Source organism: Prionailurus viverrinus, chromosome C1 (genome assembly GCF_022837055.1).
Source record: "Prionailurus viverrinus isolate Anna chromosome C1, UM_Priviv_1.0, whole genome shotgun sequence".
NCBI lineage: Eukaryota > Metazoa > Chordata > Mammalia > Carnivora > Felidae > Prionailurus > Prionailurus viverrinus.
This window is the reverse complement of record NC_062568.1, coordinates 213,244,288-213,271,508: the sequence shown is the minus strand read 5'-3', so window position 1 is coordinate 213,271,508 and position 27,221 is coordinate 213,244,288. Positions and strand designations below refer to the sequence as shown.

The window sequence follows — 27,221 nt, the reverse complement described above, 5'->3', positions numbered from 1 at the left end:
CAAAGCCTCCTCTGGACACCCTAGACTCTAAACTCGCGGACACAACTCCACGCCCACGCCTGCTCGGTGTAGGGTGGCCCACCGCCCCCGTGACCGTGAGCCAAGTGTTCCCGGGCCGTGGTCTGTGCGAGAACACCCCCACCTCTGTCCACAGAGGGCTTCGCAGACTGGCACCCTAGGGCAGGGGCCTCGAGGCTCCAAGACGTAAGCCCTGCTCCCTCCCGTGCCTCCAGTCCCACTCTTGGACAGGGACCCCAGGCCAGAGGACCCCCTGGCTGTGGGGGCTGCCCTGCCCAGAAGGGGAGATACAGGCACTGCCCCTTCCCTGGAGAAGCCGGATGCTGGCTAGGTCCCAGGGGATCCGTGCCTGGGCTGGCCCCCCACCCCTGCATCTGGCCCCTAAAGAAGCCACCTGGGTGCTGGGGCCAGCAAGGATCGCTGTGACAGGCAGTGCCCTTGAAGCAGCAGGCCGTGGGCTTGGCTGGAGGCCTCGCGACCCACCACCAGGATAAGTCTTGCCGTCTTCCCGAGCAAACCCTCGGGAAGGTGGGTGTGCACGCTCTCCCTCGAGGTGTCTGTAGGCCCCAGGACCCCACACACCTCCCCAGATCCACCAGACCCCTGGGAACCCTGCCCCCGCTCAGGCATGGGGTGTGTTTTCGTGGGAAGTGCGCCCCACGGCGAGAAGCAGCACCGAGGCAGGGCACTCAGGTGTGCCTGGCCTTCGGGGCCCCTAGAATCCGGGGTGCAGCGAAGGCGGTTCTGGACCAGGGGTGGGGTGGGTCGGCTGCTGGGGTTCCTGGAGCTGGTGTCCCACCTGCTCACGAGAAGCGGGGGCCAAGCCTTGTCCAGCCCCGGGTGGGCCCTGCCTGCCGCACACGGCTACCGTCCGGGTGCCGGGCTCAGTCCCCGGGAAGCCCAGGAGGGGGGCAGGTGCCCCCGGTGCCCCTCCTGAGGGCCAGGCTGGGTGGGCGGGAGGGCCCGTGGGGGCGTCCTGACGTCAGGCCGAGCCGGGCTCTGGCCGGACGTCTGGAGGCCTCCCAGGTGTCTGCGCTGGGCCCCCTGCACCAGGCAGGCTGGCACTGCACCTCCACCGGGAAGCAGGGGACAAAGGGCAGTTGGGCCGAGGGGACGGGGGAAGCCACACAGAGGTGGCCACAGCCTGCTGCAGGGGTGCCGGCGGGGAGGTGCAGGGCTGGACTGTGGTGGGGTCGAGGCCGGGGGACCCTTGTGGGGGATGGGGGTTCATGGGGACCACCTACTGGCCCGGGGGGACCCGGAGGCTGGAAGCCTGTGGGGCCACAGTCTCGGCTTTAGCAGAGGAACGGCTGGGAGCCGCTTGCACGTGGGGCTGGGGGTGACACGTCTGGGGGTCACCAGGGGCGCCTGGAACAGTGGGGTGGTCACGGCCCCTGAGCGTGGAGGGTGGGAGACGGGGCAGGCCACCCTCCAAGGCGGGAGCCCCGCACACCCTGATAGAAGGGTCATCTCACCGGCATCCCCCCGGGGCCCAGCCCAGAGGCACCCACCGTGGGTGGCCCAAGGCCACGCGGCGTGATCGGCTCTAAGAAGGAGTGTGCACGGGCCCCCGAGGGCTCTCAAAGGTCCTCCCTGGATGCCAGTCGAGTTGGGAGCGCCGCCCGCCCTGTCCCCCTTGTGCCCAGTGGGGCTGGGGCCGCAGAGGGCAACCTTGTCTATACAGACACACCGGGGGGGGGAGTCTCCTGGCCCCGGGCTGGGGTGGGTGTGGGCCACGGCCCACAGGCCACAGCCAGCCCAGGGGCTCGGGGAGTAACTGAAGGGAAGGGCCCGCTCTCGGCCGCCCCGGGGACGGGCTCTCAGGACCCCTGCCCGCACCCCTCTCTGCAACCACACAGCACAGGCAGGGGGCCGGGCCCGCTCTACACGTTCTATTTGGTGCGGACCCCGAGCCTCTGGTGACCCGTTGGAGACATGTGCATATATTTATATCTATACGTACATATGTATATATATATATAAAAGATTATTTAACAGTTAAATATATTCCAATACGAATGTCTCACTGGACAGAGTTGCGTCTCCCGCCACGGACGCGGCAGCGTCCCCGACGCCACACGCGCCCACGCTCCCACCCGGGAGCACCCGGCTCTCAGTCACAGGCGCGCGACATAAATATTCCGATCGGAACTCGGTCTCCCTGTTGTGGTCGAAGTACGTTCCCGACGAGCGGAGGAGGGTGGCGGGGCGGGCGCCTCACTCGGCCGGGACCTCGTACTTGAAGATAACGCTGAAGAGCCGGCCGCCCAGGCGCTCGGCCAGCCAGGAGTTCTTGATCACGGCCAGCTTGAGGCTCTCGCAGCGCAGGGCCGCGTAGTAGTTGGTGTGCACGGCGCGGCCCATGCCCTCGATCACCACCAGGTCTGCGCCTCGCTCCCGGACCAGCACGGCCAGCCCCTTGTCCAGGCGGCTTCAGGGAGGAGAGGGGCGGTGAGGCGGGGTGGCGGGCCCTCTGCCCCTGCACCGAGCGGCCGCCGCGCCCTCCCCACAAGGGCATCCCCGCCCTCCGGGGCCTGTGGCGGGCAACTTGTGAAAACCGGGCCTGAGAACGCTTTTCTATGTGCAGCACTCCAGAGGCTCTAACTCCTTTCCGCGTCACGCGAACTCCCCCTTCCCGCGTGGTTCACGACGGGCCCAGAACAGGGAGGAGGGCGATCCTCGAGCAACGTCCCTCCCCCGGGGCTGGCTCCCGAAGGCCGGGTTCTCTCACGTAGGGTCCCCCGGGGCAGAAAGCAGCAAGGCGGAGACCCAGGCGTCTAAGGGCACGTGGGGTGCCCGCGGCCCCAGCCGCGGGGCATCCGACCCACCAGCCCACGGCGCGGCCGGGCCGCGGACGGTCCCGAGCCCACCCTCCCGGGTCCCCGAGGGAAGAAGGCTGCCCAGACCGAGGGCTCCGGCCGCACTGGTGACCCCTGCTGCCCAGCTCGCGCGCCGGGGGCCGGGGTGGGCGAGGGGGTGCCTCGGGGGTACCTGAGGTCCAGACACGGGGAGCTGGAGCCCGTCTGCATCAGCAGTAGCCTCTCCTCTTTGAGCGCCGAGCTGCGGAGCACAAGGGGCCGGTTGGTGCCCTGGGAAGCTCCCACCATGCCCCAGCTTCTCCGGGCAGGGCCCCCCGGGCGTCTGCCCTGCTTACTGGACGACGGGGTCCATGGCCGCGATGCGCTCAGCCACGATGAGGGACTCACAGTACGTCACGTCATTCAAGGCGGGTCCCGAGTTGCACGCCAGGATGACCTACGGCGGGACGCCCCGAGCTTTGTAGGGACCTCGGCCACCGCCCGGCACCGAGCCAGCCTCTGCTCGCCCGCCCACCCGGGGCTGCCGGCTGGGAGGCGCAGCCCCGGTGACCTCGCTGCTCGGTGGTCTCCAGGAGGGCCGGCTCCCGGTCGGGACACGGACGGCCCCGGAACGGGCAGACCCGAGGTCCGTGACAAGCCTCACCTGAACCTACCTGGCCCGCACGGAGGCCACGCCGACGCCAACCCCCACCGCGAGTGGAGGGCCCAGGGCAGGGGTCCCGACTCAGCCCAGACGCTCACCTCCGTCCCTCTAGAGAGAAGCTCCCTGACAAAGGGGAAGACTCCCAAAATGACGTCTATTCCACTGTTATCTGCGAAAATTAAGGCACATTTGTGAGGGGGCCCCTGTAAGACAAAACCAGGACGTTCAGTTGGGAACAGGCGCGTCCAAGCATTCCAGACACCTCCGTACTCCACACTCCCCGAAGGCCGAGGCCGAGGGCTGCTGGGTCCCGCGGGCGCTGGGGTGTTGGGGGCAGGGCGCCCGTGCCTCTTCCAGGACTGCGGCCCCCGTGACCTGCGAGCCGAGGCCGGCCGACCTGACCAGTAGAGCCTGCGGGACTCAGGCTGGAGCAGGGGGCGGTTAGCTGAGACCCGCAGCTCGGCGGCGGGGGGAGCGGGCAGGGGCCCTCAGTGCACTGCCCCGGGGCAGCCCCGCGCTGTCTCCAGGGCCCCTCCCGCCTCCCAGGGCAGAGGTGGGGACAGCTGTACCTTCAGTCTCTGAAGCCACTTGCCGTAGGAGTCCACAAGCCACGGCCGCTCTGCGGGGCAGGGACACGGTCAGCCGCGCGCTCGCGGGCAGGCCCCCTCCCCCGCCCGGCCCCGGGCAGCCTACCTTGCAGCTTCGACTTGGCCTCCTCAAAGCCGAACTGGGGGTCAGATTCAAGGACGCTGCACGGGGAAGAGAACGAAATCACAAAACACCCAAACCTCAGCTCACAGCATCCACGGAGACCCTGAGCGAAGCCCTTCCCAAACCGGCGAGCGTTGCCGTGACCGGAGCGGCGACGTTCCGCCGTCGGTTGTCGGCAAAGCGCACGGGCCCTGGGTCGGGGACCCGCTCGGCAACGTGAACGGCGGTGCCGGGGGGCGGGGTGAGGTCCTGAGTCGGGGGCGACCTCGGGCAAGGCCCTGGGTCGGCGCCGGCTCCCAGCCCCGCCCAGCACACGCCTCGACGTGCCACCCAAAGGGAAGGACGGGGACAAGGGTGAGGGGAGAGGCGGTGACTCTTCTCAAAGTTGGAAAGGACGCCGCGGGTGCGACCAGCGAGAGCCACGCAGAGGGGACAGCGGGCGGGAGACAGGGCGCCGGGCACAGGGCGAGGCGGGGGACAGGCATGCCTGCCCCTTCGGGAGCCCCGGGAAATCACGCTGGAAGGCTGGGTTTTGACGGTGACCCCAGACCGAGAGCCCGGGGTGCTCTGGGGGCCGGGGCATGTGCCCCCACCCGAGTCTGCGGACTCCTTCACGAGGCGCCTCCGTTTCTCACTTCCAAACGTCAAGTGTTAACTCTGACTCTGGTGCACCAAGGGTCTGCATCTCTGCCTCAGGGCGCAAGCCCACGCCTGGTAGATGCCAGTGAGCCGGCCCCCGCGGCTGTGCTCGCGGGAGCACAGCCCACAGAACCGCCTGTCATTCCCAGGGCCACACGTGACCGGGTGAGGGGGTGGGGGGGGGTGGGACAGGACGGGCAGTCGGGCCGTGGTCCTGGGCCCAAGCTGGACCGAGCAGGCAGGGGTGGGGCTGACGGGAGGCCGGAGGGCGGCACCTACTCAGAGACGGCCTTCGCTCCCCAGTCGAAGACGTTCCCCGCCAGCAAGCCTTTCACCAGGGCCAGCTGCCTCTCCTCCCAGCCCAAGGCGTCCAGACAGCGGATCACCCTCGGGAAACACTTCAGCGCGACCCCGTTTTCCTTCTGCTTGACCTGTGGGGACAGGCGGGCGGCTGGTCGGGAGCGACGGCGCGGCCCTGCCTCCCGCAGGCCTTCGGCGGACCGGGCAGAGGGAGGGCGCCCGGCTGGGGACGCCGCGGAGAGCGTCACCGGGAACATCGCTGTGAACCGGCGCCGAGGGGTCGCGTGCTCAACGCGCTACCACGGGAGTTTACGCCAACCAAGCCGTTAGAAACCGCAGATTCGGAGCCGTGCAAGGTCACGGCGTGGCCCAGGGCAGGGCCGGGGAGGGCCGCGGTGGAAGACGTGGACCCCCACAGGCACCCGGCGCCCCGTCCCGAGACGCTCCACCCGAGGGCAGGGGGCGGGAAGCGGTGTGCGGCACGGGCCCGCGCACGCGGCCTTCTGGTCAGCGTGGCCCGTCTAGGCCGCCCACCAGGCTCCGGCCGGCTTGTCGCCCGCGAGGGCACGACTGGTGTCCACGAACGCTCTGAGGCGGCGAGCTCCCGGGGCCGGAGAGGCGGGGCCTCCAAACCTCGGCTCTGACAGGTGTCGCCGCCCGCGTCCACCCCGCGCTCCCGGGGAACAGCCGGGCCACGCCCCTACTCCCCGCTGCCCGTGTCCCCATCGCGGGCGCCAGTCCTGCGCGGGAAGGCGGAACTCACTTTGGAGTAGGGGTCCGGGAAGTTGAACTCATTCAAACAGTGCTCCCTCGTGTCCAGAAGGCTGCGCACGGTCAGCGTTCCGTAAGCACTGGGGACGGGGCAGGGGAAGGGCGGCTGAGCGGATCTGACGGCCACGCACGCTGCCCGCCACCCCCTCCGCCCCCGAGAGCGTCGTCACGGGGGAACCGAGGCGGCCTGGCCCCGCCGGGCGGCCGAGCGGGCGGGCAGGGGGGCGTGCACCGCCGCACGTGTGGCCCCAGGAGCGGCCGTCGGGAGCCCCGGCCCTCGCGAGCACACGTTCCCAGGCCGGGCCCCCGGCGCACCGCGAGGCGGCCCCGGGCAGGGGACACTCACAACGGCTGGTGTCGCAGCGTCTGCAGCTTGCGCCAGTATTTCTGCCGGAACTTCTCCGCCCGCTCGGCTGCGTCCACGGAGCCCGGCTGGCTGGCCACGGCGCGTTTCACCACCTGCGAGCACGGGGCGGTCAGCACGGGCACGCGCTGCCGCCGAGCCGTCTCCCGGGTGGCAACGGGGCCACCCGAGCTCCCGCCGTGCCAGGGGGATGGGTGGCTCGGGGGGCCGTCCCTGCAGGCTGCGGGGGTCTGGGGCAGGGCAGGACCCCTCCCTCTGAGGACCCCAGGGGCCCGAGGGGCTGTAGGAGGGACACGTGCTCCTGGGGGGCCCCGAAGGGCTCGAGTCACGACTCTTTGGAGCCCGGAGCCCGATCGCAGCTGTCCCCTGACCCCCGCGCGGACTGTTTGCGCTCTGGAGAGACGCGGTAGCCGGCACGGAGGCGGGGCGCGTTCATACGCCCTCGCCGAGGACACGTCCCAGCTCGCCGACGAGCCACTAGGAGCCACGTTTTTACCTGGGAAACGTGATTCACCCCCTCAGGCTCACACACGCCTCCGGCGGCTTCCGGGAGACGCCCCCTCCTCCTTCACCACACCTGTCGCTTGCTGCATGGGCGCCCGGGGCCTCCGGCGCCTACGAACTCCGAGCCGCCCGTCTCGACCCCAGGGGCGCCCGGCCCGCCCCGAGCCCTCACCCCGTCCAGGGCCTCCTCGAAGCAGGTGAGCCAGTACTTGCGGGCCAGGGCGTCGTCCGTGAGGTCGACCGTGTCGGGCACGTAGGAAGACGGGTCCAGAAGGAGTGGCAGGTTGGCCAGCGGCCTCTCCAGCCGGTCCATCTCCAGAAGGTCGAACTGGAAGGACGAGAGGCGGCGGACGCGTCAGCCGCGAAGTTCTAGAAGACCGAGGCGCCTCCCGCCAGCCTGAGAACCAGCTCCTCGGCGAGATCGGAAGGGGCGCGGGGAGGAGACCGCTGCGGGTGCAAGCGGACAAGCCCCTTCTTCCCGTCCCCAGACCCCGCCCGTGGCCCCGCTCAGCCACGGCGCCCTCCATCTGGCCGGTGGCCTGAGCCACGCACCCCAGATCCCAAGTCTGCCCGGCCCCCTCCCTCCCTCCCTCCCCCGTGGAGTTTCCTGGGACCCCTGCGGCGGGGGCTCCCACACCAGCCTGAGCCCAACCTCACACACGACCCCCAGACACGCCGGCTGTGCTCGTGGGTCCCCACGTATGCTACTTGCACGCGTTGTCCCACTCGCTGCCCCGCAGGCCCTGGACCCGTAACTCCCCCGTATGGGGTCCACGGCAAGGCCACCGGGACCCCGTGGGGCAGGCGGTCCAGGCCCCACACTTGCTCCTTTGTCTCCGCAGCACGAGTCTGATGCCAGTTCCGCCGGCATCGCCGAGGGGGCCCTTTATGCCCAACGTGCTACCTGTGGCCGCCAGCGACGAGCAGGCCAGTGCCCCAGCGGTTTCTGGAGGAGCGGTCACTCAGCCAGCCAGGGTTTTGGCTTACGTGGTCAAGACCCAAGCTGGTGCTCTCCCGTACACGCGAGAACCCGGCACACGCCTAGCGGCCCTGTCCCCGCCTCTAGGGAGTGACCCACCACATCGCCGCACACCGGGACGCGGCTCTGGTCTGCCGGCGGCCTTCGGCCCGGCAAGCCTGGGGGGTGACCGGCAGGCGTGCTCTGTGCCGGGGCTTCCGCACAGGAAGGGCCGCCACGTGGGGACTTTCAGGATGTCCCGAGTGACAAGTTCAGCGTGGAAACAGCTGGCATTTTCCACGCGAGGAAAGAAAGTGGACGGTCACCGACCTCAGGGCCTCGGCCCGGGCTTCGCGGGCCCTCCCGCTACCTGGACCCGGGAGCTCACGCCTCATCCTGGCCTTGCGTAGCCTCCGCAAACCCAAAGAGATGACCTGGCCCCTCCGCGCTTCGGCCTCTCCCTCTGCGAATGGGGGTCTCTGTCCCCGCCTCGCAGGGCCACAGAGACCCAGCACAACAGGCATGCGAGGCGCCAAGCACGTGCCGCGTGGGGACGACCGGCATCCACATCAGGTCTGACGCGGGGATTTCGTGCTCGCTTATCCATTTGGTTTTACGATCCCTACGGCGGGAATCCACATCGCCCCTCTACAAATCAAGACGCAGAGACTCCTTGCGAGCCAGTCGCTGCTCCGACCAGGCCCGGGGTGTGGGAGCTTTCTCTCCGGGGAGGCTACGATTAGATCACACGCGTCCCCACGAGGCTTACGCTAACTAGTATGAGAATCTGCGTCCGTGACGGAATATCAACTTTTTGCGTCCAAAAGGCCAGCAGCCTGGTCCTGACGGAGACATTCCGACTCGTGTGCCCAGACTAGCTGTCCGCACTCGTCCAGCTGGCTCTCCAACAGGGCGCCCGAGTTCTGGTAACTGCTCAGTGAGTTACCAGAGCGACATATGCCATCTGGGGGGTGTCCTCGATAAGCGTGCGACGTCTCCCAGGATGGGGCCGTGATGGTAGCGTCCTCTGTCTGGCTGACAACTGGTCACACAGGCCTCTCCAAGTGGGGACCGAGGGACGGGCAGGAAACCAGCAGGGACCGCGGACTCTGTCCTGTTCTACCGCTCGAAACCATCGGGCAGAGAACGCGGTCTAGGGAAGGGCCCGTGGGGGGTTCTGTGGCTCTGGGTTGTGAATGGTGCCACAATTCTGGGGAAACACACTCTGTATTCTGCCTGCAGACACGGGGGCTGGACTGCACAGTCTCGGAGGCTCCAGAGGGACGTGTGGAAAATGCTAAGAGGAGGAGGGAAGCAAGCCCCGCTGCCTGTCTTTTGTCCCAGAGTCTCGGCCTGCTCAGTGGCCGGTCTGCACCGGGAGAGGGTCTCTCGGAACCTGACGACCCCACCGAGGACCCCATACTCACAGTGCCGCTCCTCACCCGCTGTGTCGGGCAGAGCTCCGGGGATGAGCTCATCAGCCCGGAGCTGCCGGCATAGTTTTCTCCCCAGCTGTACTGGTTAGGGTCTAGGGAGGGAGGGACCGGGTGTCACTCAGACCCCAGGTGGCCCGACCACCCTGGGAGGTCTCCACAGCACAGGTGGCCTGGGGTTTCGTGCTACGCTACCGTAGTCCCTCGCACTGGCACTGAAACCCCGTGAGATGACACCCGTACCCTTCGCGGCCTCTTAAAGCGGCCTGCCCCGCCCTGCCCCATCACATCCTGCAAGCGTCCTTGAAAAAGCATGGCCCGGCCGAAGAGACGCAGCTTGGCAGACAGCAAGGCGAGAGGCAGGCAGAGGAGGGCCATGTGCCCCTGGCCCCCGCTTGGAGCCCTTTTCACCCACCAAAACCCTCCCCCCGCCAACCCAGGGTCAATCACGTGGCACGTGAACCCACAGGTGTCGCCTCCCACCGACCCCTCGGAAGGGCTGGCCCCTCAGGCTCGTGATTCCGAGGGACGGTGAAGCTGGTGGGCGGGGCCTCTCCCCGAAGGTTAGAGACCCACTCCCAGGGCCCCAGTGGCCTCTCACCCCCACCCCTCGCGGCACAGGCCCTGCCCCGCCCTGAAGCGAGCACGGGTCCCCCCACGGCTGCTCCACTCACTGTCTTGTTCTGCTCCTTTGAGAAACGCTCCAATGGCTCCCAGGTAGCCTTCGTGTCTCAAGAACAGCGCCTGGACTTCCCCCTGCCGTGGCAAAACCCCGCCTGAGCTGACCTCCAAGCGACACCTGGGCGGCCCACACAGGCGGTCTCTGTAGCGGTGGAGGTTTCCTGGACAGTCTGCGACGCACTCGTCAACAAAACCGCACTCGGTGTGGAACCCAGACGCTTGGCATTTGCGAGTAACTCCTTCCGCAAATTAACACCCACCCCGGTCACCCCACTCGAACGACACGCGTCTCAAAGCTCGTCTGCAGCCCGCGCACGGTGGAGACGGCCCCAGAGGCTCGCCGCTGGCATCACGCCCAGCCCAGGGAGGGCCGTAGCGCCCCAGGCGCGGGACGCGGGAACTGGCCAGAGGAAGGGAGGCAGGAGCCCAGGAGAAGCTGGCGGGGGCGCCCCGCTTCTTGGCTGCCTGCCCCGGGGCGCCCCGGCCCCTGGGTCGGCTGGTTTTGAAGAGCCGAGGGGCCAAGCCGAGTACCCGGGAAGAGCGGAGCCCAGGGTGCCGGCACAGGGAGGGAGGGAGGGAGGGAGGGAGGGGGCCCCGCACCTTGGAGAAGAAGTTAATGCTGTAGGTGATGGTGCGCATGGTGACGGGGTGGCCCCGGATGAAGAAGCCGCCGAAGTACACCCTGTCCAAGCAGTGCAGCTTCGCGTACAGGCAGGCGAGCTGCCCGATGTCGTTGCTGATCATGTGCAGCAGGCTCTTGGCCATGTCCTCCTTGGAGAACTCTGGGAGGGCAGAGGCAGGGCGCCGCTGCGCGAGGGGGCCGCAGGGCGGGGGGAGGGGGGCGGCGGCGGGGGGAGGGGGACGGCGGCGGGGGGGGGGGGGGGGGCGGCGCACCTTTGTCAGCAGCGGCCGACTTCCCGAAGCTACTGGCGATGAGGTCGCCGCTCAGCCCCAGGGTCTGGTGGGCACCCCCATACACGTCCTGCACCAGCATGTCCACACTCGTGTGCTGGCCCTTGGAGGCCAGATGCAGCAGCTCGTCAAACTTCTGGGGGGACAGGGCGGACGGAAGGGGGTGGGGTGCGGGAGCTGGCGGCGTCCCCACAGCCCAGGAACCAGCCCCGCGCCGAGGAGCCGGCGGTGGGCCGGGGTGGGGGTGCGGCGGGCAGGGCTCCACGGCCACCCACCCGGGAGGGGGGAAGCGGCGGGGGGGCGGTGGGGGGGAGACTCTGGGCGCCCAGGCTGCCTCCCGCAAGGACCAGGCACACGGCCAGGACTGGGCCGCGGAAGGAGCCGCTTCCACAGCGACACCGGCCGCCTCGGGTCCCCTGGCCGCCGACCCTCTCCTGAGAAGGCGTGGGAAGCGGGACTCGACGCAGAGCCGGGAGCGTCTTCCCGCGGCCGACGGGATACCTTTGTTTTGGTGAGCAGAGCCCCGAGTCCCCAGAAGGTGCCACCTCCGATGGAGCTGCCGCCAACCCACTCGAACCTGTCCTCCGTCTCCACCTGTGGCGGCAGGGCAGGCGAGCTGCCGAGGGGGGCCGGCCACCGCCCACCGGTCCTGGGGACGCCCCAGACGCGGGGGCGGGGGGGGGGGGGGGCGCCATCCAGCAGGCCGAGCCTGGGCCGCCTCCCCACGGCAGCCCCCACCGACGCTGCACGGGTGCTCCCTGCCCGGCCGTCACGCGTGGTCCGGGGAGCCCACCTCACCTTCACAATGGACACTCCAGAGCCGATGTTGACCAGAAGGTACGGGAAAATGTCGGGGTGATTGGTCTGGAATCGGAACTCGGGGTCGGAATCTTTCTGATACGCGAAGGCCTCGTGTGGGATGTTCCTCAGCACGAAGTTGCAGCCCTTTATCAAGCAGGTCATCACGTCCTCCTTGTCCACTCTGCAACGGAAGGAGCCCGGCCACTGAAAACAGCACGGGCCACAGAAGGCGCCTCTGCTGCAGCGCGGGGTCCCTCGTGGACACGCCGCCCCGGCCTGGCCGCGCTCAGCTTGCCACTCGGACGCACCCGGCCCTCAGAAGCCAACCGGCCCGGCCGCTCCGAAGGCACCTCCCTCCCCCCGCCCCGCAGCCACGGCGGCCACCGTCATCGCCTGAGCGGCCGGCCCTCTGCCGGCTCCGTGCGCAGGCGGCTAAGCCCGCGCGGACCTCTGCGCCAGCACGACAGGGAGCTGTGCTGCACAGCCCGGCCCCCTTCCTTCCTTGTGCCCCCTCGGCTCCCCCCCCAGCCCCCCCACCCCCCCGCCCCCCGGGGTCCGGCCGCCAGAACCCTCCCACCGGCCCGGCCCCTGAGTCTAGTCCCAGCACAGGGCGGGGCGGGTGCGGCCCCTTCAGAGCCCGCCCCCGAGAACCGGCCGGCGCCCCCCACTTACTTCAGCCGCAGTTTTTCTTCAATGAGGTCCTTGAATTTGTACGCCCCGCCCCCGGTGGCCTGGATGACCTTGGTCTCAGTGTTGACGAGGTGGTCTTTGATGAAGTCCAGACAAGCTTCTATGTAGGTGTTCTCGAACTTGACGAAGTGCAGCCGGGCAGTGACCTCCTCCTGGACTGAGATCTCGTAGGGCGGCTCGTGGTCCTGCTCTGTGTCCTGGGGATACAGGTTGGGGGTCTGTGTGTGCCTGCTGCCCTTGGCGGGAGGGGGAGGGGGAAGACGCGGGGATGAGGCCCCGGGACCATGAGCAACGCCACCCTTAACGCTAAGTTCAGGCCAGAGGCAGCGCCAGGGCAGGGGCGGGGAAGGAGCCGGCTTCCCAGGCAACAGGAAGCGGCCGGAAGTGCCTCCTGAAGGGTCCTGGACGGTGGGGGGGGGGGGCTGAGCTGGGGGGCAGGGAGGGGTGTTGGAGGCAGGGAGGGGTGTTGGGTGCCTCCTGAAGGGGTCCTGGATGGAGGGGGGAGCTGACCTGGGGGGCAGGGAGGGGTGTCGGAGGCAGGGAAGGGTGTCGGGTGCCTGTGACGGGATCCTGGAAGGAGGGGGGCCGGGAGGGGTGTTGGAGGCAGGGAGGGGTGTCGGGTGCCTCCTGATGGGGTCCTGGATGGAGGAGGGGGCTGACCTGGGGGGCAGGGAGGGGTGTTGGAGGCAGGGAGGGGTGTCGGGTGCCTCCTGATGGGGTCCTGGATGGAGGAGGGGGATGACCTGGGTGGCAGGGAGGGGTGTTGGGGGCAGGGAGGGGTGTCGGGTGCCTCCTGACGGGGTCCTGGACGGAGGGGGGCCAGGCTGGGGTTCAGGGAGGGTGTTGGGTGCCTCCTGATGGGGTCCTGGACGGAGGGGGGAGCTGAGCTGGGGGTCAGGGAGGGGTGTTGAAAGCAGGGAGGGGTGTCGGGTGCCTCCTGATGGGGTCCTGGATGGAGGGGGGCTGAGCTGGGGGGTAGGGAGGGGTGTCGGGGGCAGGAGGGGTGTCGGGTGCCTCCTGACGGGGTCCTGGATGGAGGGGGGTCGAGCTGGGGGGCAGGGAAAGGTGTCAGGGGCAGGGAAGGGTGTCGGGTGCCTCCTGACGGGGTCCTGGATGGAGGGGGGCCGGGCTGGGGGGCAGGGAGGGGTGTCGGGGACAGGGAGGGGTGTCGGGCGACTCCTGATGGGGTCCTGGACGGAGGGGGCGCTGAGCTGGGGGGCGGGGAGGGGTGTCGGGTGCCTCCTGACAGGGTCCTGGATGGAGGGGGGAGCTGAGCTGGGGGGCAGGGAGGGGTGTCGGGGGCAGGAGGGGTGTCGGGTGCCTCCTGACGGGGTCCTGGATGGAGCGGGGGCCGAGCTGGGGGGCAGGGAGGGGTGTTGGGGGCACGGAGGGGTGTTGGGCGACTCCTGATGGGGTCCTGGACGGAGGGGGGGCTGAGCTGGGGGGCGGGGAGGGGTGTCGGGTGCCTCCTGACGGGGTCCTGGATGGAGGGGGGCCGGGCTGGGGGGCAGGGAGGGGTGTCGGGGACAGGGAGGGGTGTCGGGCGACTCCTGACGGGGTCCTGGACGGAGGGGGGGCTGAGCTGGGGGGCGGGGAGGGGTGTCGGGTGCCTCCTGACAGTGTCCTGGATGGAGGGGGGAGCTGAGCTGGGGGGCAGGGAGGGGTGTCGGGGGCAGGAGGGGTGTCGGGTGCCTCCTGACGGGGTCCTGGATGGAGGGGGGTCGAGCTGAGGGGTAGGGAGGGGTGTCGAGGGCAGGAGGGGTGTCGGGTGCCTCCTGACGGGGTCCTGGATGGAGGGGGGTCGAGCTGGGGGGCAGGGAAAGGTGTCAGGGGCAGGGAGGGGTGTCGGGTGCCTCCTGACGGGGTCCTGGATGGAGGAGGGGGCTGACCTGGGTGGCAGGGAGGGGTGTTGGGGGCAGGAAGGGGTGTCGGGTGCCTCCTGACGGGGTCCTGGACGGAGGGGGGCCAGGCTGGGGTTCAGGGAGGGTGTTGGGTGCCTCCTGATGGGGTCCTGGACGGAGGGGGGAGCTGAGCTGGGGGTCAGGGAGGGGTGTTGAAGGCAGGGAGGGGTGTCGGGTGCCTCCTGATGGGGTCCTGGATGGAGGGGGGCTGAGCTGGGGGGTAGGGAGGGGTGTCGAGGGCAGGAGGGTTGTCGGGTGCCTCCTGACGGGGTCCTGGATGGAGGGGGGCCGGGCTGGGGGGCAGGGAGGGGTGTCGGGGGCAGGAGGGGTGTCGGGTGCCTCCTGACGGGGTCCTGGATGGAGGGGGGAGCTGAGCTGGGGGGCAGGGAGGGGTGTCGGGGGCAGGAGGGGTGTCAGGTGCCTCCTGACGGGGTCCTGGACGGAGGGGGGCCTGACTGGCGGCGGGGAGGGGTGTCGGGCGAGGAATCCCCCTGGAAGCTAGGCCGATGTGCACGAGCAGCAGAGGGAGGGCAGCCGGGCAGTGACAGCGCCCGCCCAGGGCCCCCCGGAGGCTCACCCTGCCCGAGGACTCGAAGGAGCGCACTCTGGCAACCTTGTGCTGCACGGTGGAGTAGTAGGCCAGCTTGGTGAGCGACCCGCCTGCAGGGAGACGCGGGGCAGCAGTCAGGAGCCGGCGGACGGGGGCCCAGGCTCGTCGTCCACGCGGCCTCCCCGCCACACCAGCTCCCGTGCCTGCCGTCGCTTGGTGCGAAAACCCCGCGGGCCACCGACCGGACGAAGGGAAGGAACCGTGGGGCCCAAGCACGCGGCCGTCTTTCAAACCGGGCCTGAGACTGCCCGCTTCCCCTGCGCACCAAGTCCTCGAGGAGAAAGGAGAGCGTCCTGTTTCCGGGAGGCCCTGGAGATCGCTAGGGGTCTCGAAAAGTTGTTTCAAACCGTGGTCTTGAAAATGACCCAAAGGACAAAGCTAAGAAGGGCACGGCTTTCGCCGACAAGTACGCTTGACTGTCCGTGGTAACACGGGTCGGGGCGGAACCACTACGAGGGTATTTTCCCAGAGTGCACCGGCAGAGGAGGGGGCTGTCTCACCGGGAACGTTCTAGCCGCCCACCCTCTCCAAGCTCGGGGCTGGGGGCCTCACGGGGGCAGCGGGGTCTCCTCCCCTCGGACCGGATCTCGTGAATACCACCAGGAAGCCCCAACACCAGGGAGCAGAAGAGGCCTTTATTTGCCTGAAACACGTTCAGGGCCAGTTAGAGAGACACCCGAGCAGTCACTTTCAAGGGTAAGCTCTGGGGAGTCAGAGGTGGCTTTGGGGAGGCGTCAGGTGGATTCCCGCAAGGCCCGCGATGGTGGTGGTGGGGGGGCAGCAAAAGGCTTGTCGCCACAGCCACAGAACGGGTTCGTGTGGCCAGCGCAGCCAGCAGGACGCCCTGTGTGAGGACGAGGCTGGAGGCGATCTCTGAGAGTTGTTTTGTGATGCTGTCCCCAGGGAGCATGTGACAAGCGCTCAAGTCAGGAAACATCTGGAAAAGGCAGGTATCAGAGGGCCGCAACTCGTCCAGGTAACAAATCTCAATCTGAGAGCGGCCGCCCGGAGCCTGCCAGGCAGCGTGGACAGGGCCTCCCAGGGTGCCCCGTGACCTGCCCTTGTCGGGCCACGGTCAGCACGCCCGCTCACAGGCTTCCTCTCATCCCCAGACCATGGGCTTTAAGAAGCAGGACTTGGTCTAAGCCTCCTTATCCCTCCTCCCTGCCCTCAATCCCCGCCTGGCCCGGAGCAGCTTTCACTCCGTGAATAAACACGATAAACCTTAAACAGGCGACGCAAAGGGAAGAAGATATATTTTGAGACTTGTCAAAAGTTACTGTGAACGAGACCCCGGATCACAGAAGGTCCAGTTTCAGATCGTGAGCTCACAGAGCAGGATGGCGGGTGCCCGGGGAGAGCAGGGGAGCCCGTCTGCTCGCAGGATCCCTTGGATTTAGTGACTGCCGGCCACAGGTCCTGGCATGTCACACCCGCTAAGTGCAGTGACCACGCTGGTGGGTGCACACAGTGGTGGACATCAAGGACGCTCCAGTCCAGCCCGCACCCCACTCCAGGGCCAACGGTACCCGGACTGACATCACCCCGCCCGTGTCCCTCCACCAGCACCTGAGCCGGGACCCCCCCACCCCCAGTCCATCCAGACCCACAGGGCCGGGCGCAGGGCCACCCTCTCCTCCGCCTTCTTGGCCAGTCCTTCCACCGTGGGCACCGGGTCACTGCCCCCTCGCCCTTGCTCTTCACCCGAGGGACCCGTCTGCTGCCCAGCAGAGACTTGAAGTCAAGTCAGCTTTAAGCATGTGTTCGTAGACAAAATGTCCCTGATGCTTTCGAAGCAGGGAGTCTGCTTGGCTGACACGAGTGTCCGAGAGAGGAAGAAGCTTGCCAAGGACACAGAGCAGCTGAGCTCTCCTGGAGCAGGAGGCTTGGGTGAGGGAAGAGGAAATGGGAGAAGCCTGTTTTTAAAGCCAACTGCTGACAAGCACATGCACTTGTGGGTTTCCGGGGTGAGGACCCACGTCCGAGCTGTGATCTCCCACCAGCCGCACAAACACGTGGTCTGTCCTTAAGAACAAACACAGGACTCAGACCCAGGGGGAATCTTCAAAGAGGGGAAGGGAACACTGCCACTGAAGATATCCCTTTGAGTGTCCTTCCGCCCAGGAACCCCACCTGGGTTTGGCGCTGGAGGGCAGGCCACTGCAGGGCCCCTTGGAGCCACGGCGCTCCTCTCTCGACTTCCTTCACCCTGTGGCTACGAGCTGACCCCTGGGAGCCGCAAAGAACATCTCAGGGTAACCCCGGGCGAGCCATTTCTCAGCTGCACTTTCAGGAACGTTAAGTGCCAACCTGTTCCCAGGGCGCAGAACCCAGGTTTAAGTGCAGCCAAACAAAGTCGGAAACGTCAGGGCACACACCTGCCCGGGCCCCTGTCACATCAAGGCACGGGTAGGTCTCAGAAGACGGGCAGAGCAGGGCCTCCAAGCTTCCCACTGCCAGCCCAGCGTGCAGTCAGGCGCCAAGTTTAATCGGGTCCCCCGCTCATAATACATCCTGCTGTACGCTGGGGTCCCCACCCCCCACCAGGCCTCCGGGCATCTCACACCTGCCACCAGGTCAGTACCCTAAGGCACCGCCCCTCACAACCCCCACTGGCCTGCAAGGTGAGCACTGAGGACACTGAGGGTCCAGCCCACTTTCCACTCTCCCGGAGGACACCCTCCCCCACCCAAGCCGGAGACACCTCAGTGACTCTCAGCAGCAGGGGAGAGACAAGACCATCACAAGCAAATGGCTCCAAGAGGAAGAGCCCGGGGCGGGGACAGAAGCATGCCTGTCCCTTCTAGCATCACTGGCCAGCTTCAACAGGTCAGGCAGGGCTGCCCCGCTGCCCGGCTGCTTAGCCGCCTACACTCGGCTAGTGGCAGGCCCAAGCAAACCTAGGCCCCAGCGGAGAGCCAGCTGAGAAGGGAGCCGTGTGAGGCCACCATGCCTACTCCGGGCGCCTCGCCCAGTGAAGCTGCCCCCAGGAAACCTTCATCCCCTGCCGACGGGGACAGAGCAGCCAAGTGCCGAGGCTTGACCAGATTTCAGGCCCCACCTGGCCGCTTACCAGCCGACCTCAAACAACTTAGTTCACCTATCTGACCTCAGCGTCCTCATCTACGAAAGGGGGCTGCTGGGAGGCGGCCGGCGCCAGCGTGGGATGAGGGTCTAGAACGGGCCTAGAGCAAGAAGGTCGGGTAGAGCCTGGGCGAGGTCCTGGGGTCACCCCTGCGGCCTGCACGGGGCAGGGAGGCTTCTGAAAGATGCCGGCAAGGGTCCCAAGGTCCACGTCCAGGTCCTCCAAACTCCCGCCAAATGTCAGCGGTCCAGAAGCCGAGGGCGGCAGCGGGAGGAGGGCTTCGGGCTGGGCCCAGACGGGCAGCCCGCCGAGGGTTCCCGCGGCCCCAGGCCGGGCCGCTGCCCGCCCTCGGCGCCGCCCCAGACGGCGGGCCCCAGATCGCTCTCGTGGCTCGGACAGGCCCCGCCCGGCGGCCGACCCTACCCGGGTGGACTAACGAGGGGCCGCCGGGCCGCCCGCCTCTCCGCGCGGGACTACGAGGGCCGGCGTGCCCCGCTCCGGCCCCGCGGCGCCTGCCGGGAGCTGTAGTCCGGCTGCCGCGGCCAGCGTAGGCGCCGACGGCCCGCGGACTACAAGGCCCGGCAGGCTGTGCGCGCCGGCGGCCCGCGCCCCGCCCTTCGTCCTTGCCACCGCCCCCGGCCCGCCGGCTCCGCCGCCCGCGCCCACGCCCGCCGCGCGCCGCTCAGCTCCCGGCGCCCGTCCGCGGCTACCTATGTCAATGGCGAAGCGCTTGGCGTTCTCCAGGTTGCGGAAGATCTCGTCGGGGGGCAGCGTGATGCTCTTGTCCAAGCTGTCCCCGCTGCTCCCGCTGCCGCTCGCTCCGCACTCCGCCATTTTGAATGTGCCCGGCCAGCCTCATCAGCCATGGAGATATATGCGCATATATTTGACTGCTAAACGCCTCCCGCGCATATATTATGCTAATGAGGCACCCGGGCCCGCCCCCCCCCCTCCCCCCCCAGCCCGCCTCTGTGGTCCCGGCAGCTGGAGGACCACTGGCCTGCCCGCGCGCCGGGGTCCCCGCGGCCGTTGGCCCAACACGAAACGTCTGGACTGTTGTCTTTGTTGTTCCCTCACCGAGCTGGCCAGATGCTGACCTCCAGTGCTCTGAGCTAGTGCAGAGAAGGCACCTGGGGCTTGCAGACCCCCAGAGACCTGCCTCTTTCAGTGAGTGCAGCTGTTCCCAGGGCGCATGTGACCCACCAGCCCGGGTCTCTAGGGACCAAGGACAGTTCTAAAAGCCACATGCAAAATGGGGGTGTCAGGGACCCTGCCTTCCAGGCGCCCCAGCCTGGGGTGGACGATGCACCTGCAGGTGGGGAAGACACTCACCCTGATGGTGAGATCTGCAGACAGTGCAGGGGAAAACAGGACAACCCGCCTGGAGGAGGCTGCCTTTGGGCAAAACGGGGAGTCTATGGGAGTTTGTAGGGGACCATCTGAAAAATATTCCTGAAGCTGGAGCATGGACACGAATGGTGGTAGGCAGGGCCAGTCCCTGAGAAGCTCCTGCTGGCCAGAAGACCCTTGAGGGATGAGACCTCAGAGGCACCGGACGCTTCGGGAAAGAGCCCAGTGCTGGCAGTGGACAGACGGTCCCTAGGGCAGCTGACTCCCAGGTGACCCTGGGCCAGTTACTTCTTGTCTCTGGACCTCGGCCTCTGAGCATGTTACCAGCTGCCTGGCAAGGCCTCCGGAGCACGGGCCTGTAGAGCAGCACGAACCCCATGCCCCCGGGGTGATCGGAAGGGGGCCCCTGTGCCTTGGGAAGAGGCCGACTTGCCAGCATCGTCTAAGGGGTGGGTGTGCTGGGTGGAAGAGGGCAGGGGGTCTGCTCCTAGAGCACACAGGCCTCGAGCGCCGAGGACTCTGGGCCGGGGGAGGGGGGGCACTGTGGGCCTGACCAGGAGGCACAGCCCCCTCCCCGTGCATTGACATGCCTGCCCCACATGCAGTAAGCGTGTGGGATGTAGCGCTGGGCCGGCCTGGAGGGGGCGCCTCAGATGTTCCTGTCAGGCTGGACAGAAAGGGATTCCAGAGGGCAGAGGGGAGAGGCGAGCTCCAGAGGGAGGATGGCCCGGCCGGGCCCCCTCGCTCCGAAGAAACGGGAAGGCCTTTTGGTTCCACTGCCCATGGGCGGACTTGTCCTTTGGGGAGCCAGGGCCCTCCTAGGTCCTTGCAGACTCAGTCAACACCTGGTGGTCCACCTGTTTCGGCCCTGGCGAGCGGTCGGCCTGCAGGGAGGGCCGGGCAGCCACCCGAGTGTGGGCTAGCCAAGCGGGTGCATCCAGGAGCTCACCCAGGGGCAGGGCCCGCTGGCCACGCAAGACGGCCAGGGGAGGCAGACGCCTCCTGTGCCTTTGGCCCTGCGAACCCCCTTTTGCTGCAGCAAGAGCCCCCCACCCCCGCAGGCTGTAGTCGTCTCACCCCCCTCAGGTGAACAGAGCCCGAAGGTCCTGGAGCTGTCACTTCCCCCCCCTCCCCCACCTCCCACCTGCAGGGAGCTGCTGAGAAGCCCCGGGACAGAGAGCCCAGTCTCCCACTGTACTGCTTCCTGCTCCGCACGGGGGTATGTGTTGTCTGGGCCTGTCTTCCTTCCAGCCTGCCTCTCCCCTGCTCGCCTGCCTCCTGGCCTCCCTCCCTCCTTCCTTCAGCCAGGACCAGCCCTTCCTTCCCTGTGCAGAAGGTCACCGGCAAAGACACCTCCCACCCATGCTGGAGTACCACCATAGCGTCTGTCCCCCTTCCCCCCCCCCCCCCCCCCGCGCAGACCCGCCCACCGCGTGGCTGCCGAGGACACATGTCAGGCACGAGAGACAAACCCCAGAGGGCTGCTTAGTCAGATTTTATTGGAAGTCTGCAGAGCAGTCCCGTGGGCTCCCACATGACCGAGGGTTCAAATTCTGAGTACAAAGTCATGACCACACGCACTCGCCCACACAGAGGGATCCTTTGAGGATCATGGTGGAGACGCCCACCCTCCCCACAAAGCCCACTATGAGCCCCAACTAGACAACCACGTGCACGCAGGGGCCTTTCGGCCACAGCTCTGCATGGTCCTTCAGTGCCCATCTAGGCTGACACTCTTTCCTATGAGGATACACCTTGAGTTCCGCCTTCACAAAAGGCAAATGTGCCCACGGCACGGCCCGTCCGCCGGGCCCCCTGGCCCGGCAGCAGCAGGCCCTGAAGAAAGTCCTCTACACGTGGAGGCACCGGCTGACCGAGCCCCTGACGCCTACAAATATCATAGAACCCCGGGCAGCGGGGACTTCCCAGAAGTCACTTGCTGAAATGCAAACACAGAACAACCCCGTGGAGTCAGACACTTGTGCGAAGGCGGCCCCGACTGTCCTGAGTGACCAGGGCTCTGTGACCGCCTTCTCTCCAGAAGGACCCTCCTGCTGGCCCGCCAGCCTGGAGAGTGAGCCTTCCGGAGAAGGGGGCCTGTCCAAGCCCCCAGAGGGACAGACGAATGGCCAGAGGTGCAGGCTGGCCTCTGGTCCTCGGGGTGGCCACCCGCACGTCCTGCCGGGTCACCAGGGCCGCCAGAGGCCGCAGGTGGGCTGGCGCGCGGTCACTGCAGTGGCCTTGGCGGGAGTGAGCACGGGCGTGGGCGCGCTGCTGGTCGCCTTGGGTTCCTTAGCGGGCACGGCGGCCGCGGCTGGGGGACGCTGGAAATGGTGGAGCAGCTTCATCTGCGTGTCGCTGGCCGCATGCAGCGTCAGGAACTGCACGGCCTCCTGCAGGCACCAGGAGTAGCCCTCGCTGTAGTCCTGGTGCAGGCTTTTGGGGCCGGCGGCGGCGGCGGCGAAAGCTGCAGGGAGAGGCGCAGCGGTGATTGGGGCGGGCGCGGGGGCGCGGGGAGCGCAGGGGCACAGGGGGCGCAGGGCTGGGGCCGGGCGGGCGCGGGGGCGGCGGGGAGCGCGGCCAGCGGCTCACCTTTGCTGTGCTTTAGGTAGCTGACGGCCATCTCCAGGATGTCGGCCTTCTCCAGCTTGGAGTTGGGCTGGTGCCGCGCGAACTCCTGCTCCAGCAGCAGCTTAAGCTGCTCGATGCTGCTGTTGATGCGGTCGCGGCGCATCTTCTCCACCACTGGCTTGCGGAGCTGCGGGGGGACACGGGCGTCAGCCGGCGGCCAGGGCGCGGGGGCCGCGGGGGGCGCGGGGGCGCGGGGCGGGCGGCGCACTTACTCGGTTTTTCTCTTTGGGGCTGAGCAGCTCCACGGCCACGGTGCTGGGGGCCATGCCTGGCGCAGAGAGGCGGCTGGCGAGCGGGGAGTGGCGGGCGGCGGGCCGGCGGGCCCTATATAGGCGCGGCGGCGGGCAGGCGCCTGGGGCCCGGGCGCCGCGGCCGTTCCCACACTCGGCGGCCAATGGCCTCGCGGGCCGCACAAAGGCGCCGGCCCATTAGCGCACGCTAAATTGCCTGTGAATTGGCGCGGGCACAATGGGTGCTCCCCGAGGAGCAGGTGGGCCGCCCGCACAATGTCCGGGCTGTGGGAACGCGCTCGCCCTCATTAGCATCCCGGGGCCTGATGCTAGAAGCCCCGCGCCTCAATATGCTGCCTTTTCCCAGGCCTCGGGGATGGGGGGGGGGGGCAGGAAAGAGTAGTGCCCCTCCCCGGCCCCTCTCTCCCCTCTCCTTCCCCTCCCCGGTGGCTCCCCGCTGCCGCTGGCTGGCGGAGACTAGGTGGGGGAAAAGCTTTAGAGTGAATTAGTGCCGCGGCTTCCAGTGGTTTGGGCACCTCCTAGACAGGGACCTGCTGCGCCCCCCCCCCAGGGCGGGTGGAACAGAGGAGCCTACACTTGCCCAGAACAGGCACCTCGGCCTTCCCCGGGGAACAGGTGGAGAGTGCAGGAGCGACCCGAGCTCTTAGGATCAGACCTACTGGCTGTCACCTGGGACTCACTGACTTCTCGAGAGCTAGAAAAACTTGGCTGTGGTGCTTCCCTGGCTCAGCTTCGGGTAGCTCCAGGGAACCGGAGTTCGTGAAATGCCCAGCTTGGAGCCCGACACCTGGGCAGTCCCCCCAGGAGCTGCTGCACCCATCCTCGGGGGAGCAGCACGCCAGGCAGTAGCATCCGGGGTGCTCTGCACCGGCAGGTGCTTCTCGGGGCCGCACCCGACCCCCACCTGGCGGGAAGTACCACCATGGCCGTCTGGGGAACACGGGAGGGCACCTGGTTCCAGGTGCACAGACGTGTGGTCGCTGCACCTGTGAGATTCGGGGGGAAGCTCTGTTGCGGGCCACCCTCTGCCCATCCTGCCGGGCGCTCGCAGGGTTTGCTTTGCTTGGGCACCTTGCCAGTGGGTGGGGAGGCAGGGTGCCAGGTGGCAGACGTGAGGGTCAGAGCAGGGCAGGCTTGGGGCCCACGTGGACGCTGCGCAAGCTCAGACGGCGGCCCCGAGGGCGGCATGGGAGGACTGGTGATCCTGGTGTCTGGCCAGCCAAGCTGAGGGCCCGCAGCTGCTTTGGCGCCGCCAGCCCTGCCCTGGTTCACCGGGACCGGGAATCCTGCAGGCACTGAGGGGGGCGGGGGCACCGGGGCCTCCTCCTGGGGCAGGGCAGGACCCAGCCAGGTTCAAGAGGCAGGCAGGGCCTCTGCCCTGGGGGCCGGCAGCTGACATCAGGGCACGTTAGCCCGAGTTTGAATCCGGGAGCACGTCCAGGTGTGGCTGGGAATTGCGGGGCTTTAACAAGGGTCCGGTCAGATCTTTCCCCCTCTCGTGGGTCTTAGCAGTGACCCACGGCTACGACTGGCCCGTTTGGTGGGCCCGCTCCAGAAATCGCCCCTCCCCCCCCTCCCATCGCATACAAGGAGTCTTTGGTCTCCCGGCAATGGGCTCAGCCGGGAGGCATGCAGGATAGTGTCAAGACAGCCAGGGCAGGCTTGGCTCAGAGCCAGCTGAGGAGTGCCCCGTGGGCCAGCTGGTCACCCGCCGGGGTGGGTTAGGCTGGGGGAGCTCCCGGGGTGGGACCTTCAGGTGGCTTTGGAGGGTGAGGGTAGGCAGCCCCTACTCACCCCTCTGGCACCTGCTCCTTCCTCCTACAGGCACCTCTCTTTTTTTTTTTTTTGATTTTTTTTAAACATTTTTATTTATTTTTGAGACAGAGACAGAGCATGAATGGGGGAGGGGCAGAGAGAGAGGGAGACACAGAATCGGAAGGCAGGCTCCAGGCTCTGAGCCATCAGCCCAGAGCCTGGCGCGGGGCTTGAACTCACGGACCGCGAGATCATGACCTGGCTGAAGTCGGACGCTCAACCGACTGAGCCACCCAGGCGCCCCCCGGCACCTCTCTTAAAGAGGACACGGCCCCTGGGGTGGCGGTGGGAGGCGGTGACCCCGAGCGGGGGCTCCCGTCTGGGCAGATAGGACCCCACCACGGTTATTGGACTCCAGTTTGCCGCAAAAGGGCAGGGGGCACTGGGGCCAGCTGGGGACGGGCATGTCGAGGCCCTGTGCTCACCGCTCTGCTCCGTGGCCCGGGATGCTGACAGTGGCTAGTGGCTTTGATGTGGGCTGGCAGTGATGTTCAGTGGGGCCATTTTTGGAGCCAGAATGGGGCTCGTGCTGGACAGCCGGCATAGTCTGTCGTGCCCCTTGCCTGCTTATGGGCTCCGGGGGGTGGGGTGGGGAGGGACAGGATGCCTTCGTCACCTGTGTCCCCTTTGCCCACGTCCTACCAGCTGGGGACCCAGCACCAAGGAAGCGCTTCGCTGGGGCTGAGGGGACGCAGGGCCAGGAGCAAGCCCCAAGCCCACCCTGGCCCTGGCCATGGCCTCCACTCACGCCCACGTGTGCCCTAACTGCCTGGCTGCTAATGGGAGGCGGTGGGGGTGGGGAGGGGGGCAGGACTCTGACCAGAAGTGAGGGCAGCGCTCCAGCCAAGCCCTCCTGCTCACTGCCTCACCCCTCCTCTGCTTCGGAGGGGGGCAGTTGGCCGGGGCTTGCGTCCTGCCGGCCCCCTCCCCCCTCCCCCAAGCCGGCTCTTGGTCCAGATGAGACACGTGCAGGAGACGTGGTCCAGCTTCTCCCCCCCACCCCGCCCCCGCCCCAGCTGCCCGCCCACCCGCAGTGGGCCAGGGTGGCCTGCCCGAGGTGAGGGTGGCGGCTGGGCCGTGGCGGGCCCGAGGGGGCTGCCTCCTTCTTCCCTCCTCCCCCCGACCTGGAGCGGCTTTGGTCCATTTTTCAGTGGTGGGAAATATGAAATGAACAGTGTTAAATCCCAGCCAGGCCGGATGAGAGGCTCGCTCCCTCCCTGCGTGCGGGCCAGATGGCAGTTCTGTGGCCTCCGAGGCACACGCCCGGCCTTTGTGGGCCGTTTAACACTGTGAATGGGGCCAAAGTGTGGGAAACTCCTTGGGCTCCTGGCTCACACCATCGGAGGGGGGCTGGCCCGCCAGGCCTGGGGGAGCGGGCCGTGGAGGGGCGGGGTGGGGGAGGGCCGAGGCCGGGCTCCAGGCGGGCGGGTTCTGCCCAGAGGCATCCCAGAATGCAGGGGATGGCGGGATCCTCCGCCTGGGCTGCCCCCAGCAGTGGGGAGGGGAGTCCTCCCTCCGCCCAGGCTCAGAGTTTGTCCTGCGCCCCCCACCCCGGAGAGCCCCCGCGAGTCTGAGGGGTGGCGGGTTGGGGTGAGGCCACGTGTCTTCCTGTGGATGTGCGGGGCTCCCCTAGCTGGACGTGATGATGCTAGGATTCGGGGATCCGGGATGGTAACCAACTCCTGAATGACTCCCACCCCCACGGCCCCTCCCAGGCTGACTGCAGAGCACATGGCACCACGGGGGGCGGGTAGGGCTCCAGGGGCATCTGCTCTTAATGCCAGAGGATGGTCCGCGTGGTGGGTCCACGCCCGCAGAGCTGGGCGCAGGCCCTGTGAGGGCTGGGCGCCCCCCCCCCCCACGCGCACGGCAGCAGGCGCTCGAGGAGCCGAGGGGTGGGAGCCACCCTGGTGCCCACCGACGGAGGCACGAACACGCCGTGGTCCCTCCACGCCGTGGTCCCTCCACGCCGTGGAGGATCATCCGGCCCTTAAGAGGGAGGAGCACAGATGCCCTCGGGGACACCGTGCTCCGTGACAGCGGCCCGTCCCCACAGGACAGACCCCGTAGGACTCCGGGGACGCGCAGTACACGCGGGGGTCAAATCCACAGAGAGAGTGGCGGGGTGGGCGCCAGTGTTTCATGGGGTGGAGCGTCCGTTTGGGAAGGTGGAAGGTTCTGGAAATGGCGGCGGGGACGGCCGCGCAACTGTGTGAACGTGCTTGATACCTCCGAACTTCACGCTCGGTGGTTAAGACGGTACGTTTCAGGTCAGGGGTATCTCACGAGATACACAGATCGTTTTCAAGAGGGCCGACTCCTTCCCTGCGAGGCCCCAGGGGGTCGCCCACACCCTCACGGGAGACGCGCCTTGGGGTGGCGCCCCGCTCCCTGCGGCGGCTCCGTGTCTACCGATCACCGGGTGACTCCTGATGCCCGGAGGTCAGAGGTCGGGCGGGAGGTGTCCCTACACCCGGAGAGGCCCGCGCTGGACCGCGCCTTCCTCATCGGCCAGGCCCGACGCCAGACTGTGCGAGGACTCTGTGGCGGTCCGAAAGGCGTCCTGGGCAGCTGCGAGTGAGGGCCCTGAGGCCGCCCTGTGGCTGCAGCCTGAGCCCACCCCCTCCTGGACGCGGTCCTCCTCCTTTGGCCCCGTCTGTCCGTCTGTCTGCACGGCCAGCTGGAAGCCAGCTTAGAAAGGGGCTGGAGGGCAGAGGACGGACCCCAGCGCCGGCCCTCCCTCCGGGACCCGTGTGCCACTCGGGCCGTCAGGTCAGCGCCTGGGTCGTGCCTGGACCGCAGGGGGGTGCACGCTCTGCCTTTGTTGCCGTGAAGGTGCAGAGTGGGAACTGCCGGCCGTGTGGCCCCAATCCCATTGGGGGCGCTCTGGGGGCAGTGGCCACCACCAGGCCAGGGGGAACCCCAGCCCCCTCTGCCCTAGCTCCCTGCACCCCCTGCCCCAGACCGGAGAATTGGATACAGAGATGGGACCTCTTGCTCCTCCCTCCCCACTGGGGGCCGCCTCCCCTCACGGAGGCACAGACGCCTGGGCACGCTGGGCTGGTGGGTCCCGAGGCCTGGCCCCTACCTGGGGGTGGGTGGGGAGTGGGGAAACCCTTACCAGTAGGGGGCAACTCGGCGGGGTGTAGATCGGGCCCACCATGGACTTCCATCGAAGACGGGCCAACGGGATGCGTGCTTGACGTTGGCAGAGAAGTGGAGGGAAGCCCCCCAAATGCCAACGGTTTGGGGGCGTCAGTTTGGTTAGTTTTCATTATGTCTATTTTCCAGATTCCCTCGAGCGAGCATCCACTGTTGCTGTCGTTTCTGAAGG

General features: G+C 67.9%; 2 protein-coding genes across 4 annotated transcripts; both read right to left on the bottom strand.

The window, feature by feature from the left end:
- Nucleotides 1–1,988: 1,988 nt before the first annotated feature.
- Nucleotides 1,989–18,689, bottom strand: PANK4 (pantothenate kinase 4 (inactive)). Of its 3 annotated transcripts, none has more exons than XM_047872325.1 (19): nucleotides 18,551–18,689; nucleotides 14,723–14,805; nucleotides 12,227–12,441; nucleotides 11,552–11,735; nucleotides 11,255–11,347; nucleotides 10,736–10,889; nucleotides 10,442–10,623; nucleotides 9,835–9,916; nucleotides 9,155–9,255; nucleotides 6,942–7,097; nucleotides 6,248–6,360; nucleotides 5,894–5,981; nucleotides 5,110–5,261; nucleotides 4,174–4,229; nucleotides 4,050–4,099; nucleotides 3,579–3,683; nucleotides 3,173–3,273; nucleotides 3,010–3,078; nucleotides 1,989–2,449 (listed from the first exon to the last, which is right to left on the bottom strand). In XM_047872325.1, the coding sequence occupies exons 1-19, from the start codon at nucleotides 18,672–18,674 to the stop codon at nucleotides 2,236–2,238; spliced, it is 2,322 nt and encodes a 773-aa protein (XP_047728281.1). In that variant the 5' UTR covers nucleotides 18,675–18,689; the 3' UTR covers nucleotides 1,989–2,235. The 3 variants fall into 3 exon arrangements, with proteins under 3 accessions (XP_047728281.1, XP_047728282.1, XP_047728284.1); XM_047872326.1 differs by having other exon boundaries at nucleotides 9,170–9,255; XM_047872328.1 differs by lacking the exons at nucleotides 14,723–14,805; nucleotides 18,551–18,689 and having other exon boundaries at nucleotides 11,552–11,758; nucleotides 12,227–12,359.
- A 2,681-nt stretch (nucleotides 18,690–21,370) lies between these two features.
- On the bottom strand, nucleotides 21,371–22,099 carry HES5 (hes family bHLH transcription factor 5). The gene is made up of 3 exons (XM_047873730.1): nucleotides 22,034–22,099; nucleotides 21,783–21,948; nucleotides 21,371–21,657 (listed from the first exon to the last, which is right to left on the bottom strand). Exons 1-3 carry the CDS (start codon nucleotides 22,085–22,087, stop codon nucleotides 21,377–21,379), a joined length of 501 nt encoding a protein of 166 aa, XP_047729686.1. The 5' UTR covers nucleotides 22,088–22,099; the 3' UTR covers nucleotides 21,371–21,376.
- Nucleotides 22,100–27,221: the final 5,122 nt, after the last annotated feature.